This window comes from Babylonia areolata, chromosome 2, assembly GCF_041734735.1.
Source record: "Babylonia areolata isolate BAREFJ2019XMU chromosome 2, ASM4173473v1, whole genome shotgun sequence".
NCBI lineage: Eukaryota > Metazoa > Mollusca > Gastropoda > Neogastropoda > Buccinidae > Babylonia > Babylonia areolata.
In genome coordinates this window covers 18,068,893-18,084,609 of record NC_134877.1, presented here as the reverse complement: position 1 = coordinate 18,084,609, position 15,717 = coordinate 18,068,893, and the positions used below count along the sequence as shown (strand labels likewise).

General features: G+C 38.1%; 1 protein-coding gene across 1 annotated transcript; it reads left to right on the top strand.

Annotated features, from left to right (window-relative positions):
* Positions 1–3,699: 3,699 nt before the first annotated feature.
* Positions 3,700–15,051, top strand: LOC143298689 (ADP-ribosylation factor 1-like). The gene is made up of 5 exons (XM_076611583.1): positions 3,700–3,801; positions 8,148–8,310; positions 9,620–9,730; positions 10,924–11,048; positions 13,061–15,051. The coding sequence occupies exons 1-5, from the start codon at positions 3,739–3,741 to the stop codon at positions 13,217–13,219; spliced, it is 621 nt and encodes a 206-aa protein (XP_076467698.1). The 5' UTR covers positions 3,700–3,738; the 3' UTR covers positions 13,220–15,051.
* Positions 15,052–15,717: the final 666 nt, after the last annotated feature.

The window sequence follows — 15,717 nt, the reverse complement described above, 5'->3', positions numbered from 1 at the left end:
AACGATAATAACGGTAACTAACAGATTACCTTGAAAGGATTTATGTTTTGCACTCTGTGCTTGAGGATCCGAAAATGATGCAAGGGAGGTAATAAAAACATGCAAAGCACGAGTTATTTTAGCTCAGTTATTTTACCCAAGCAGTGTCAGGCGGCAAAAACAAGGACTGAAACAGAGAAAGTGTTGTGTACATTAGTCTTTTCTAGGATCTCCGAAGAGATGCAATCCGCCAGTGTTGACCAAATCATATAAGTTGTGCAACTTAGTCGCAGGTAACAACGAAACATCTCTTAGTCGTTATTTCAAAGTATCTTTGCAAATACTGATTAATTATAAAGGGAAATCACGGTAAAAATATTCATAGAAATTCTACCTGTAAAAATACTCATGGAAATCATCTGTGTGTGTGTGTGTGTGTGTGTGTGTGTTGAAACAACTGCAAACAAAAAGAAGCCGAGTTTGGAATTACATTATTTTTTTCGCACTTACGTCACAATTGAACGCACAGCACGTAACTACCATAGCAAGAAAAATGCTACTTGACACTATCAACATTCGTATTATCATTAAAATCAGTTTACGGTGGGGACTTCAATGCTTTTCTATTTCTTCTCCTTTTATTTTATTTGTTTGTTTGCCAGTTTGTTTTTTTACCTTGAAAATCAAGACATTACCGCAACACGAATGTTCAAGTAATCCCCTAATTTTCAACTTGATTACCCCTTGATTCTCAATTTGTGTCCAGCTGAGTGCCACCATTCCGTCATGAATAGATAATCATATCGGAGGACGATTTATATTTAATATCCAATCCTCAGTAAAATGTTCCAAGACATATTCGAACGTGTCTGCTCAAAATGATAACAATAGAAGAGAGGGAGAGAGAGAGAGAGAGAGAGAGAGAGAGAGAGAGAGAGAGAAGAGCAACGAATCCTAAAATGCTATATGCATAAAACATCCATTTGTTTATTTGTTTGTATGTTTTACTATGTACAGTTTGGTGAGTATAACATTTACATATTGCGTTATGTATAATATTTTGTTCCCCGTAATGCACCTAGAGCAGCTTTTTGGATAGAGTGCTATAAGAACAAGAATGATTTTGATATTATTATCGGCGCAAATGATGATGATGATGATTATGACTATCATTATTATTGTTATTATTATTTTTGTTATTGTCATTAAAAATAGTATCATTATTATCATCATTATTAAACTTTGCAAATAAACAATATCTATTTCATTACTCATTTATTTATTCATTTATTTTTTATTTTCCTTCCACAACTCAGATATTCCAAAATCTAGGCACAGCTGTCCATTTAAACTTACAACCACTCCAAATATTTATTTTAAAAACTAACAAAATAGGGAGGGGCGCGCGGGGTGGGCTGGGGGGTTGAAAACAGGGGACCTTTCAATAACTTGTCATCCCACAAAGGAAGGGAGATAATTTGAAGGGTCGCTAAAATCATGCAGATTGTCTCCACTTAGACTTTCATCAGCACTAAACTTAGATGGATTAAAAATATTAACATGGTAATTGTTATCAGGTTGACATGTGCTTAATGTTGAAACAGATTCATTTTGCTACATGTAACTGACTGACTGGCCGAAGCACCATCGTTTGAATGAACTTCAGTTTAGTACATCATATATTTTTTAATCAGTTTTTTTTTCAGTTTTTTTTTTTTTAATGCATGATTTTAATCTGCTAATTTCCCAATCCGCTACCTGTCTACTACTACTGGAGGACGACAATGTAAGCTTTTGGCTTTTTCATTCATCATTATGTCACTAAATCAGGTAAGCGTCAGTTATTGATACCAAATTATGATCGTCACGAGCACCGCGGTCAAAATTTAATATTTTCACTGATGTTACATCTACTCCTCGCGATGGCTGACGATAGAAAACCGGGTTCTTCCTCGGAAAAAAAAGAGAGAGAGAGGGGGGGTGGGGGATGCAAATGCCAAACAAGATGAGAAGGGAAGACGGGGTTGAAAACTCTTTTCCTTTGTCCATCATGCAATGATCCTATTCAGTCACGTCACGAGAAAGAGCCCGCAATTGAGTGTCAGTCGTCAGTGGATGTTGGGCCGGAATGGTGTCATAAGACTTGCTCAACCCATACAGAAGCGCAGTATTCTGTTCTAGAGAACAGCGAGGCGAGCATTCAGTAGTTTCGGGTCAGTAGTAGTTGCAGGGAACTTGTGTAAGTCAGAGGCCCCAGATCCGAACAAAACACGCTCAGAGGCAAAGCTAGATATCATCGTGAAATCAGCGATGCAAACTATCGATACCAGCTAGAGGCAAAGCACTCAGCTTCAGACATAGAGAAGATGATAGATAAGAAGGTTTACCTGAAGGTAAGAGGAGCAACAGGAGAGAGAAAACAGTACAATTATTGTTAACTTGCCTGAAAGTCAGGCTGAAACTGCTGACTCGGAGGAAAGGAAGGGAGATGATCTCAGAGAGGCAAAAAATCTGGTTGCACTGAAAGGTCACAGATGATAAAATAGCTGATGAGTTGGACTGAAAGTCCAGTCAGACTCGGTAAGTTTACGGCATCATGGGCAGTGCTAAAAAACCTCGTTTGCTCAGACTTACCGTCAAAACAGTTGAAGGTAAGAAGCAGATCATGAAAAACATCCACAAGGTTTTTGCCGCCGGGGCCAGTAGTGCTGACGGACGAGAGAAAGTACATTAATCATGACACTACGCCAAAAGAAAGAGAGGCTTTAAAAAAAAAAGAAAAAAAGTGAGAACAGGAAATGAAGAGGAAGACCTCATCATTAGGCGGGAAGTCCGGTGTGGGGGGGATGGGGAGGTGTGGTGGGGTGGGGGGTGGGGGGTGTCATTGTGATGAAACCCAAGAAGCAATGGTCCTGAGGGGCCCGGGCTATGCAGGAGGGTCGCCAGTAAATAAGTGAACGGGAGGGTCGCCAGTAACTAAATGAAGAAAAAGGTGATGTACACCGTTTTATACGTATGAAAGATGATGAGTGTGTGTATACATGCTGAGTCATATGCAACAAACATATGCAGTTTTACTGAGATATAAAAGCACAAACTGATACACATAAACGTACACGAGCCCCCCCACACACACACGGCAGACACACAACAATAATCTCCCAAATTATACCCTGCAACCCCCCCTCCCCCTTCCCCAGGCTACATGTGTCGCGGCAGCTTCCACTGATGGCACACACACCCTCCCTCCCTCCCCCCCTCCCACACGCACGTGCGTGCGCGCGCGCATACACCGTGACACTCACTTATGCAAGCACACACACATACGCCCCCCCCCCCCCCCCCCTCCACCCCCCAACAAACACGACGTCTTGGGTAACAAGAATAGGTTTGTGTTCATGATGTGGGTAATTTCGCTTCATTTTTAAGCATAACATGATTAATAGAAGGGTGGACTAACGCAGCATGTCCTTTTTCACGTGTTATGTCAGCATTGCAAAACGCACGAAAATATCCGTTAAATCAATACTAATAGGTCCCAGAATTTAGTGTACTAAAACAGGAAATTGCCCTCTAAATTGTACTAACAATACAATAGGTCCCAGAATTTAGCATACTAGAATAGGAAATTACCGAGAAAATGATAGAGAATTGTCAGAGCCTACACTGGTAATATTTGTGACATGTTTCGACTGGATCAGTCCAAGCGGATCACTAAGCCTGCTTTTGCACAGTCGCAGGACCGCACATTGACGTGGCATGGTGGGAAGACCGGAAAACGTTGCATCCGCCATTTTGCTTGAGTCATTGCTGGCCGTGGAAGTGAGTACTGAGACCAGATTTTAGACCATTGTCATTTTTTAGATAAGTCTAATCATGAATGAAACAGTGATAATCATTTTGAAAATGTGCGCTATTGTTTCTATAAATGAAAGTTTCTTGTTCTATCTGAAATCATTGTATGAATTTGGTAAATACATTATCAAGTCATTCAATCGTGTCCTCGGCAGTCGATACCGGATTGTCACCGTGGCTGTGTGTTGAGCGTTTAATGATTCATTCTCTGATTGTCGTAGCCCATATGAAGGGAAGTCCCAAAACCGATCAACAGGACTAGTGGGTGATGATATAGTCGGGTTGCGATTGATTTTGCGTGAACGTCAGCAAAGATTGTATGCTTATTTTTTTCTTTTTGACAAGCATTAGGCTACTGGGAACATGGTTGTGGGTGTGGCACTGGCAGTTGAGTTGCTTCCCCTCCAGTACAGTGATACTAAAATATTATTTTTTTTCAGAAATAGTAACAGCAACAAACTATACCTAGATATAAAATGCTAAGATATGAATTGATTGGCCAATAAAACGGTTTAAATCTAGGAAGAACTGCCCGTTTCCTCTGCCACCCCATTCCCATATTTCCATGCCCTCTTCAAAACTAATCAGTTTGTGACAGTATATATACCCAAAGTCAGTGTTGTTGCGGAGACAGTGTTGTTGCGGAGAAAAATGCCTCTGTAGGACTAAAGCATATGTCCAAAAGTTACCCCCATAATATGGAATGAGTAGTGTTTACAACAAGGTGTGGATGTTCATTCTGTCAGTTCCAACAGAGGAGTGGAAGGGAAGAAACGTGGATACATTGTAACTAATGTCCTGGGTTTCTCAGAGGCAACATGAGCAGATTAATACTACTTAGATTATTTGTTAAAACTTGAGAAAGATGAGTTTCTCAAAGTCATAAACTTTGATTTGGCATATTGTCCGTATGATTTTGCTAAGTAAAGCTGCTAAAGGTGAACAGAGAAAATGAAGAACAACTTTAATGTGAAGATCAGTAGTGATCAAACCAAATGGTAGGTGGAAGTTAAAATTGCTTGAAAATAGGCATGAAACCTGAAAAACTCCCATAAGTAATTGATATTTGGTGTCAGATAAGATTTCTTTGTCTTGTCTTTCATCTCAACAGGTGAATATGCCCCTGCAGAAGATCAGATACATGTTAAACTTAAGATCCCATGATTCAAGTCACTGTTACTGTGTTAGCAGTCATTGGATTATGAAAATCCAAAAATAATACCTGGCATGTCACCATCAGCGAATTGATCTTCATTGTTAATGGACTAACACTGGAACAGACAGATGATAGCATGGAGTTAATACTAATGATAAAACCATTCAGTTGTTAACTCGCTTTGTACTGCCAGTTAGCTCCCCTGTCATTCCCACAGATGACCCATTTGTATGGGTAAGAAATAAAGTCACCAAAAAACAAATCTTCAAATTTATGAACTGACAACTTAAAAAACTGATCAGTAAGATAACAAGTCAGTTGGGGGACAAAATATGAAACTTCCTCTCTTCTTATGCTGTTATGCAGTGAGATGATGAAAGTACCTTATTTTTTGTTCGAAATTTGCACACACTGATGACTTGTAAACGAACCCAGGAAAGCAAAGAGAGTTTTAAACAGATTGAATTCAGAACATTATGTAGCCACGATCGGCCCCTTTGTCTAATTCTTTTGTCTGCCATGTGGCTAAGATGAAACTGGGTCAGACGCCATCATTAGCATGCACTGTTCATGTGAACTAGTTAAGTAGTTATGTCGAAAATAACTCTCCTGCTCGTGAGCACGGCAACACACGCTGCATTTGTTGGTTGAAGTGGAGAATGGAATGGTCAGTTGAGATGTTCCTAGCTCATAACATCATTATGGAAATTAGGTGCCACTCCAAAAATTCAAAACTATTCTAAGGCCCTGATCAGGGCCCTTTGTCTGAAAGGGTTGTAAACAATGGGGTCCCTGATTGGAGCATTTCGTCTGGAGTGAGATAGTGATAGTGTCTTAAAGAAAAGGCACCAATACAGTAAAAACAAAAATGTTTTATATGCATACTGAAGTGACATTGTTTGCAGGGTATTGAAAAGAAATTGACAGTTTTGTATTTTACCAGTAAAGAACAAAAAAAAGAAGAAAGAAAATATGGTATCAGTCGTTGCATGAAAATTGAAATCCATTTCTTATCATTCTGATGATAAATTTACAAGTTACAGATTAATTTTTCTTGGTTAGTTTGACTTTCAGTTGCACACCATTAGTGTTCAAATATGGATTCACAACCTCCAATAGATTATGCTGGTATCAGTAAATATGGGAGTTGCCATATATGGATGCTGATAAGGAGTCTCTTTGCTGTTAAATCTGTGGATTCATTTTACATATTTTTACTAGTTTGAGCAAACTACAGCTGTTCTGACAGAATAAGTTCATTCAGTCTTTGTCATTACTTCTAAAACTACTACTAGGCAGCTACTCAAGTGAGTTGATGGCAGGGTTCTCTTTTTTTTTTTTTTTTTGCTGCCTCATCTTCTGCACCGTTTCAGTAGCATTACTCTCACACCACTCATTTGGATTCCCCATACACGACCACATCCGGGTTTGTCCATCACAGTTTCAGAGTCAGCATTCCGCAGGGAACCATCAGTGTTAGGTCGCCAGGAGGCCACACACGAGAGGAGACCTACCACTGCTGCTGAGTCACTTCGGTGGTGTTCAGTGGTGCCTGTTCTGATTTAGGACACCACCTACTAAGCCCCCTACTGATGACAGTAATGGCATAGTTGCAGAGCCAGACTGAGTGAGTGTCCCTCCCAGAGTGGAAACCGCCACCACGTCCCTCAAACAAAACCCCTCCATGAATCTGCCGATACTGAAGACATTGACAAGACTCACCCCAAGCATGGAAGTGGAGGGGTATCGAGACTGAGGTCACCATGAGAGCAGGGCATGAAAGGCCACAGACTTTTAGACTGTTTTGTTTATATTGATGGTGATGGAGGAGGAGGATGACGATGATGATGTTGCTATGGAGGTCCATTTTGGTTTGGGACTGCGTGACAAGGCTGTACTCAACACTTCCTGTCATAATGATATCCCGGCATTAACCGTGCCCGAGAGATAGACATTTGCAGTGCTGGTCAGGTAATTAGAGCAACACACCCAAAGATGCATCCTTGAAGTGGATGACACTCGACTGTGTGGTCCCAGTCTCCCACAGCCCACAGTACTCAACTCTGGGTAGGAGCCGCCTATGGGCCGAAAAACCCACCTCCTCTAGGATTCAAACCTGCATCCTCCCAGCCGTCAGTCCGCGACACTAACCACTTTGCCACGGCGGCTGGTGGGTTCATTATTAGTAGTAGTATTATGAGCATTTACGCCTAATCTTGAAAATAGCCCTAGGTGTTTACAAATAGAATACATATGTAAATATCGAAAATGTGGCTTATTAACTGTGGTTAAGCTATATGTAAAGTTCAATACTTTTCTTTGAACTATATATTGTATTGAAATCTGATAGAGAAGCCTTGACAAACAATATGAAAGTCGGCTCTTAAACACTGATCGAGTCTGAGGAAGAAACCCTGCCTTGAGTGCCTTTGTCATCATAAGTTGTTGGAGATTAAGGTAAACTTCCATAAACTGAAAAAGTGATGCGAAATTCATATGCAAAGAATTCATGCAAAAATTTCATGTTAAGAATAAAGATAAGTCTTGGACATGGAATTTACCCACCAGTTTTGATTGAAACCATGGCACGGGAACAGTCAGAGCAAGCACTCACTGTTGGTAGGAAGAGAAATTTATAAGCAGTCCTGTTTTTATGGAAGAAATGTGAAGCAAAGAGGAAGTATCAGCTTTGGAAGAACAAGGTTCTGAAGCCCAGGCAGCAGAAAGGTGCTTGCAACAACCTGATCTAGGAGCTTGGTTTTGATAGAGATCTCTTCAAGAAACACATGTGATAAGGAAGCCATTGCACAAGAAATGGGCCTGGTAGAGGGGAATCTTGCTGAGTACTGCCTCAATCAAGAAGGGGTCTGCCAAAAGATTAGTGAAATTTGGATGGAAAAGTCTAAAGTTTCACTCAAAGCGAAGTTCGTACAGTACTTGGGTCTATGAATTTATGAAATGACAAAAACTGAAAAAAGGTTAAGGCAAATTTTTCTTTCAGGGCAAAGTTTGCGTGCACATTTCACATGTGTTTTTTTTTGTGTGTGTGTGTGTGTGTTTTTTCTGGATCTATGGAATTTCATCTTTAGGTCCTCTTGAAATTACAGTGAGTGTGAGTGACAAGAGACTAATTGCTGGTATGAATGGTTTGTTGCAGGTCAGAAACAGTTCCAAGATGGGGAACTTTGCATCTTTGTTCAAGGGATTATTCAGCAAGAAAGAGATGAGAATATTGATGGTGGGTCTTGATGCAGCAGGAAAAACAACCATTCTGTACAAGTTGAAGCTGGGTGAAATTGTCACAACTATTCCAACAATAGGTAAGTTGTCATTATTTATTAATTAAAAATAATATTGATATAAACTATTTTGATAATGATATTGCCATACATTTGATATATGTGTGTGTGTGCATGCATGTGTATGTATGTAAAAAAAATATTGTTTCAGCATGTCAATGTGCAGACATGACTTAGTGAGTGATTAATTGTGTTACTGTTAGTGCCCTTTAATTCTGTTCAATTCTAACACAAAATTAGTCACAAAGGATAGTACTCTGCTTTTCCATTATGCCTGCTACTCGCAAACCTGTTTTATGTCTTTCGTGGAAACTGGTCATATGTTAAAACAAACAAACAAAAAAATTAAAGGAGGTAGAAAAGAATGAAAAAAAGAAGAAGAAAAAACAAAAAAAAACAAGCAAAGCAGACAAGAATACCAGTAGGTTAAAGAGGGTATTTGATTTATCAGAGTAGAACATTTAATTTTGAAAAGCTGGTCACCGTGGGAATCTGTGAGCATAACTTTTTAAATTAAAGATCCAGGGAAAACATTTTTGTCACTGTTTACAAAAAAGATAGAGTACACATCATTCTAGTTGCAGTCATTCAGTTGTTAATGTGAGAGAAATGACACTAACATAAGACATACCATAAAATCTGTTTTTGTATTTAGTTTTGCACACGCATTTGGAGGTTTTCTTACAAACAAAAATTGATTAAAACTGGGGAAAAAAGTGATGAAAGCGAAAAGATTGAAATGATGTACTTTATGTAGATCTATATCATGAATATTATACAATAAACTTTTGATTTATGTAGTGATAGCTTCATTTCCAGCAGATAATGAAGAAAGTGACATGGTAGATGACATATTTTATTAATTTTGTACCATTAAGAATTGGTCTCTGTGTCTGTTGCTTGCTTTTGCTTATTGAAAATGTCTAGATTGTTACTATCAATATCACTATATTTTTCTTCCTTTTAGTTCTGTTTATTTACTGTAAATTCTATTTATAATCAGTGAATCACTAATACCAATGTTCTGAAATACTATACAGAGCTTGCTTTGATTTAAAAAAAAAAAATTATTGTTATTTATTTATTTTAATAAACACAGTAAATACAATATTCTGACAACACAAAATGACAGAAAAAGTGTTGGCCATGGATAACTACTTAACATCTCCTCTTTGTTGTTGTCGTCATTGCAGTGATTGCGCTGAGTAAAACAATCTGAAGATAAAAATTATGTGGATGCTCTGAAAGTCTGTTCATTTTGTATTATTATTATTTTTATTATTTTATTTTATTTTATTTATTTATTTTTTTGTCTTCCGTGTGTCTTCAGGTTTCAACGTGGAGACAGTAGAGTACAAAAACATCAGTTTCACAGTGTGGGATGTTGGCGGCCAAGACAAAATCCGACCACTCTGGAGACACTACTTCCAGAATACTCAAGGTGAATAATGGTATTTAATTGAATTTGAGGGCATATGTGGGCATATTTTTTATGATATTAGTTGATTTGGTGTCCAGTTTTTGTGACATGCATGATGAAAATTAAACTTTTTGCAGTTTTTTCAACAGATTTGTTTATTTACTACAAGTACGCACTCATTATAACATACCACTTTGATGTAAACATGTCTACATATTTTATAAGACAGTAAGATGGATTTCGTGGACAAGGGTGATGTTGGTCATGGAGGAGTGGACTAATTGTGGTTTTAGATTCGTTCAGGGAGATAGACTTGTTAAGAACTACAACTATTGATAATAATGACAATAATAAATCAGTAATAATGATAATGATGATGCACGAGAATCTTTGAATGGTTGTATAATTTAGTGGGTTGTTTTAGTTATAAACTAGCAAAGTCACAATGGAGGGCAGTTGAAGCAAATATTTGTTTTCTTCTTCTTTGATCGTGGGCTGCGACTCCCATGTTCACTCATATATATATACACGCGTGGGCTTTCACGTGTATTACCCTACCATGTAGGCAGCCATACTCCATTTTCGGAGATGTGCATGCAGAGTATGTTCTTGTTTCCATAAACCACTGAACGGTGACACAGATTACAGTCTCTTTAACATGAGTATTTGATCTTCTGCTTGTGTGTATACACACGAAGTGGGTTCAGGCACAAGCAGGTCTGCACATATGTTGACCTGGGAAACTGGAAAAATTTCCACCCTTTACCCACCAGGCACCACTACCGAAATTCGAACCTGGGACCCTCAGATGAGTCTGCTTTAACCACTCGGCTGTTGCACTCGTCAAACATTTCTTTTAATAAAGCGACTCCAAAAATGTTCACCTCTGGCGGCGTCTTCTTCTTTCTTCTTCTTCTTCGTTATGGGCTGTAATTCCCACATTCACTCATGTGTACATGAGTGGGCTTTTACGTGTATGACTGTTTTTACCCTACATGTGGGCAGCCATATTCCGTTTTCGGGGATGTCTCTGGGGTTGAAGTGGCTGTCATTGGAAAAGAGTGCTTCACGTGCATGCGTGCTTGTGTTGATGTGTCTTGTATCTTGCACTCTTGTTTTATTATTGTTTTTTTTGTGTGTGTTTTTTCCCTTTCACTTTTGAATATTATTGTAACCTTTGATTTTTTTTTTTTTTTTTTTTTTTTTTTTTGCAGGTTTGATCTTTGTTGTGGACAGCAATGACAAAGAGAGAATTTCAGAAGCCAAGGAAGAGTTGAACCGTATGCTCAATGAAGATGAACTGAGGGATGCTGTTCTGCTGGTCTTTGCCAACAAACAGGTATGCAGGGCTGCAAGCTGTCCATAACTGCAGAGCAGATTGAATGATATAACTTTTTTTTTTTTTTATAAGGTTCCATGCAAATGGTGTGAGAGATGGAAGTGGCTGTGGTGGCCCTGAATACCTTTTTTTTTTTTTTTTATAAGGTTCCATGCAAAGGGTGTGAGAGATGGAAGTGGCTGTGGTGGCCCATCTTTCAGCCAGGTGTGTTTACATGAGTACATTTATTAACTCTTTGACTCAAGGAATTATTTGTACATTTTCTGGGGGTGGGGTGGGAACCCAACCTACACACACATTTAAACGTAATTTTAGATAGAAAATTTCCTGTGAGTGTATATTTTATGGAAGGAAAATGGAGTACATAATTAACAGTGTTGGCAGGATGAAATTACTCAGTCTTGGAAAGATAGACAAAATTTTTAGGGGGAAAAAAATCACAGAAAATATTTTGACAAAAAAAAAAAAAAAAAAAAAAAAGGAGAGAGAGAGAGAGATGAATTAAAAGATGCGAGTTCAATTTTGTATTTAAGTGTGGCAGTGGTACTGAAATATTTTCAGATGTCTTGGATATAACAAGCAAGTGCAATTACTTTGTTTTCCTCCACTATCATTTTGTTACACACGCACACACATCTGCCTTTCCCCACACATTGAATATAATATTTTGCATCTTTCATTACTATTATCTGTATATATATATTTGCAATGTTAAGCACTCAGAGCAAAATATTTCATCTGGTATTATTTTAGGGGTTTCATAGTATATTGAACCTTCAATTGAAGGCTTGAAGCTAACATGCTGTTTTTTTCCCCAAAACCTTTGCCCATTTTCATCCTGACCACAACCATCTCCCCTACCTGTTGATGTATTTGGTTGGACGTAATCCTCATCAGGATAACCAGAATCACTGGGGTTCATCACCAACCGCACTTTTGTTATCTACTACATGTTGTCATATTCACTATTGTTGCTGTCATGCAGTAAATCTGTGTGTCGCTTCTACACTGTACTTCCTGGCAGCCATGTTGACAATGCTGAACAACTTTTTGCTTTACAAAACAAAGCCGGTGAAAAAAAAAAAAGAGCCAGACCTTGCTGAGAAATCAGTTCAAACACCATACAAGGCAATCACCTTTTTCAAACAAAGTTAGGATTATCGTGTGACCAGCCCAACTGTTGATTATGCTATGACGCCAGAACCAAACTAAAACTGGTCAGGAGTGAAAACTTTAAAGCATTCACTGTTATCTTAATGGCTATTAATGATAAATTTATGAAATGTGCTCAGCTATTAATCATACTACCCTATTTTTTTTTGGTGAGTACCATTTTTTTGGATGCAGTTTTTTGGCTCATCTGTGTAAACAAAGGGAATCTTTGTAAGATTTGTGTTCAGTGGTCCTTGTATCTGTTTGCATGTATATGTGGGTGTGGGTGTTTGCGGTAAACTTTTAAACAGATTTGTTTTATGTAGAAATACTTTGTCAAAATCAAATCTAGATTACACATGGATGCAAAATAATGTGAAAGCTTTTTCTGTTATGGAGTATCATAGTGGTAAAATATAATCTGGGTCAACTTGCATAATTTACACATCAAATCACAGTAACTCAATTCTTGATATTTAAAAGAAAAAACTTGAAAATATTACTGAAAATCGCTTCTTAATCTTATGTGGAGTGTTTGTTATGATTTATTGAAGCTGGACAGTCATGCTGAAACCAAAGTATGAAACTTTGATCTAGATCTATATTATGACCATGAAACAGTGACATACCGATCAATGTAGAGCAGAAGTATGATTTGAATTGAATCGATGTATCATGCACGGTAACCCCTCCACCCCAACCCCTCCCCACACCCCCTCCACACACACACACACACACACATTCCCTCCATTTCATTCTTCCTGAATAAGATATTTTATCCACACATGTCAGATAATGAAATGATACCCTGTTTATTTAAATGTTGGATCATAATCGGCAGCTTTCTTTTTTTTTTTCAGGATCTGCCAAACGCAACGAACGCTGCCGATCTGACAGATAAGCTGGGACTTCACAATCTTCGTAACCGCAAATGGTACATCCAGGCGACATGTGCAACCAGTGGGGATGGTCTGTACGAGGGGCTGGACTGGCTGTCCAATGAACTAAAAAGACATTAGTAAGAGGTATCTGGGCATGCTGCTGTGTCTATATATATGATGTCAGAAGGGTTATCTGAGGGTGTGACGTAACTGAGCTGAGCCTGACTTTTTAGAGAAAGCAAGGAAAGTAATGGTGAATGATTTTTTTTTATTATCATTATTGCTATTATTATTATTTTACTTTTCTTTTCTTTTGCCCTTTTTTTTTAGATTTTAAATTAAGGAAAAGATGGGGTGTAACAGATTTGTTGTACAGCAAGATCATTTTGTTAGTTGACCTTTATTTACTGTGTGTATGGTGTTATTCCAATTTTTGTTTATTTTCTTGCATGCATGTGCTGGGCAGTGCTTTTGTTCACACAATTATTGTCAGTTCATCATGTCATTCATTAAAAAGTTAGAAGTCGCCACCTTCCCCCCACTCACCCCCCATTTCTCATGGGAGTGGCTGTGATGTGTTGGTAACAAGGTGCCTGCAGGCTGACACTGTATGTGTCAATAAAACTCTTCACTGGGGGTGTAGGCAGGTTTGTGTGGATGACACAATTTTGTTATTGGAAAAGAAAAAAAGCCTCGTGCCCACCTACCCCTTCCCCTGTCAATGGTAACATTTTTGCAGAGTGATGCTGTTAAGAATAAAACACTGCTGCACTGTGATGGCAGTTCTACATGGGTAGAGTTACAGAAAGCTGGGTAACATTCATTATCTATTGTCATGAAAACTCTTCTGTCCAGTTTTGATCCAGAACTTGTTTTGTACAGTCTGCAGCAACTTGGTTTGAAGTACACAAAAACAAACAGAACTGGAAGACAGGTTAGGCAAGAATTCAGCGTCATGAACCAACATCTGCCCTTAATGTTATGATATATATATATATTTTTTTAATCTGACAGCATCGTTACCCTGTTACTCCTGTCCTTTCACAATCTCTCTTTTTCTCTCTCCCTCTTCACTGGGTCCAGTTCCACTATTGTATTTGTTGCCTGTATCGTCACTTTCATGTTGTGGACTCCAGTTGCACTCATGGTCTTACTCTTACAAAAGTCATAATGACACTTAAAAATTGTTTCATTTCATAATTTTTTAAATTTTTTTTTTATGTATCAGATTTACATTTCTCGAGAAGGGTTATATTGATTTTGTTTTTGATGTTGAGTAATAAACAGAAAATTTTGTTCAGTATACAATCATATACACAATGGACAGTGTTATACACAGTTCTACTGCATGTAAAGACCCATCATGTTGTGTGTTTGAGGACATTTCTGTTTTGAAGACGCAAGTTGGGATGAATGTGATAAAGTTTAAGATGAGCAACATGCAGGTGAAGTTTAGCATTTAGTGACATTTGTGTTTCATGGTCATTCACAGTCTTTGATTCTGTAGTAAATGATGGTCATGACAGATCTTGTATTAAATTAGTTTACTTTCTGTAATATGACACAAAAAATTGTGGTTTGTATTAGATTTATGATTGCAATGTTTAATGAACATTGATATAAGAATGGGGCTACAGTCATGAAATTTGAAAACCTTGTATATGCATTGTGGTTATTATATTTTTCGTTCAAGACCAGCTGAAGAATTTCATCCATTGTGATGCAAAACAAAAGTTAAGAATGAAAAGAAAAATAATTACCTGAATAAGCAAGAGTTCTTTTTAGGAATGCCATTACCTTTCACTTTTGTAAACGGTAAAACTGGCAATGTGCATACAAGAGAAGACTTACAATCCATGCATCTCTGCCATGATGGGGTTGATTTGAAGTGCCCACTGTGTTAAAACCATGATATGTGGCTGTGTTGTCTTGGTTTCTGAGGTTCAATCAATAAAGGGAATGCGAACAAACCAGCTTTTTGTATTAATGTACTGAATGCATCAGTGTATGGCTCTTTGGAATGTCTTCTTTCTTTGTGGCGTGTTTTCCCTTCATGACAATTTCAGAATGGAGATGGTGTTTCACTGATTAAGGTGGTTCGGAAGTAGTCTGTCATAAGAACTGAATCACAGTTGTACCAGAGCATCAGTCAGATATATTATTTTTTTAGTCGCTTAAGTTCTTATGCTCACTGGTGCAAGGCAAAATCAATAAGCAGGGCTGCTCCAGAGCATATGAAGGAGGAGAGTAGTTGCTGCAATACCTTTTGAACAGCTTTTTCTTGGTCAATATTATTTTTCTGGCATAATGACATTTGTGTGAACTGTTAGAAAAGCATTTTCACATCTTGCTATGAGATTGATACCTAACAGCCTTCTTTGGTTTACAGTTGTTTTGTTACGCTTGTTTCTCCATTTTTGTAAAGAGTAGTTATGTCATTTTCTGCATCAAATGTCGTCTTTTCCTTCCCCACCCCCCCACCCCCCCCTTTCTCAGTTCTTTGATATTGCTATATTCCCACATTCCCACATGACATCTCTTGCTCTTGATGCAAGTTGAAGAATCTGTTTTTGTTTTGTTTTGTGTGTGTGTGTTTGTGAAGTTCTGTGATTTTTTATGTAATACGTTATGAATGA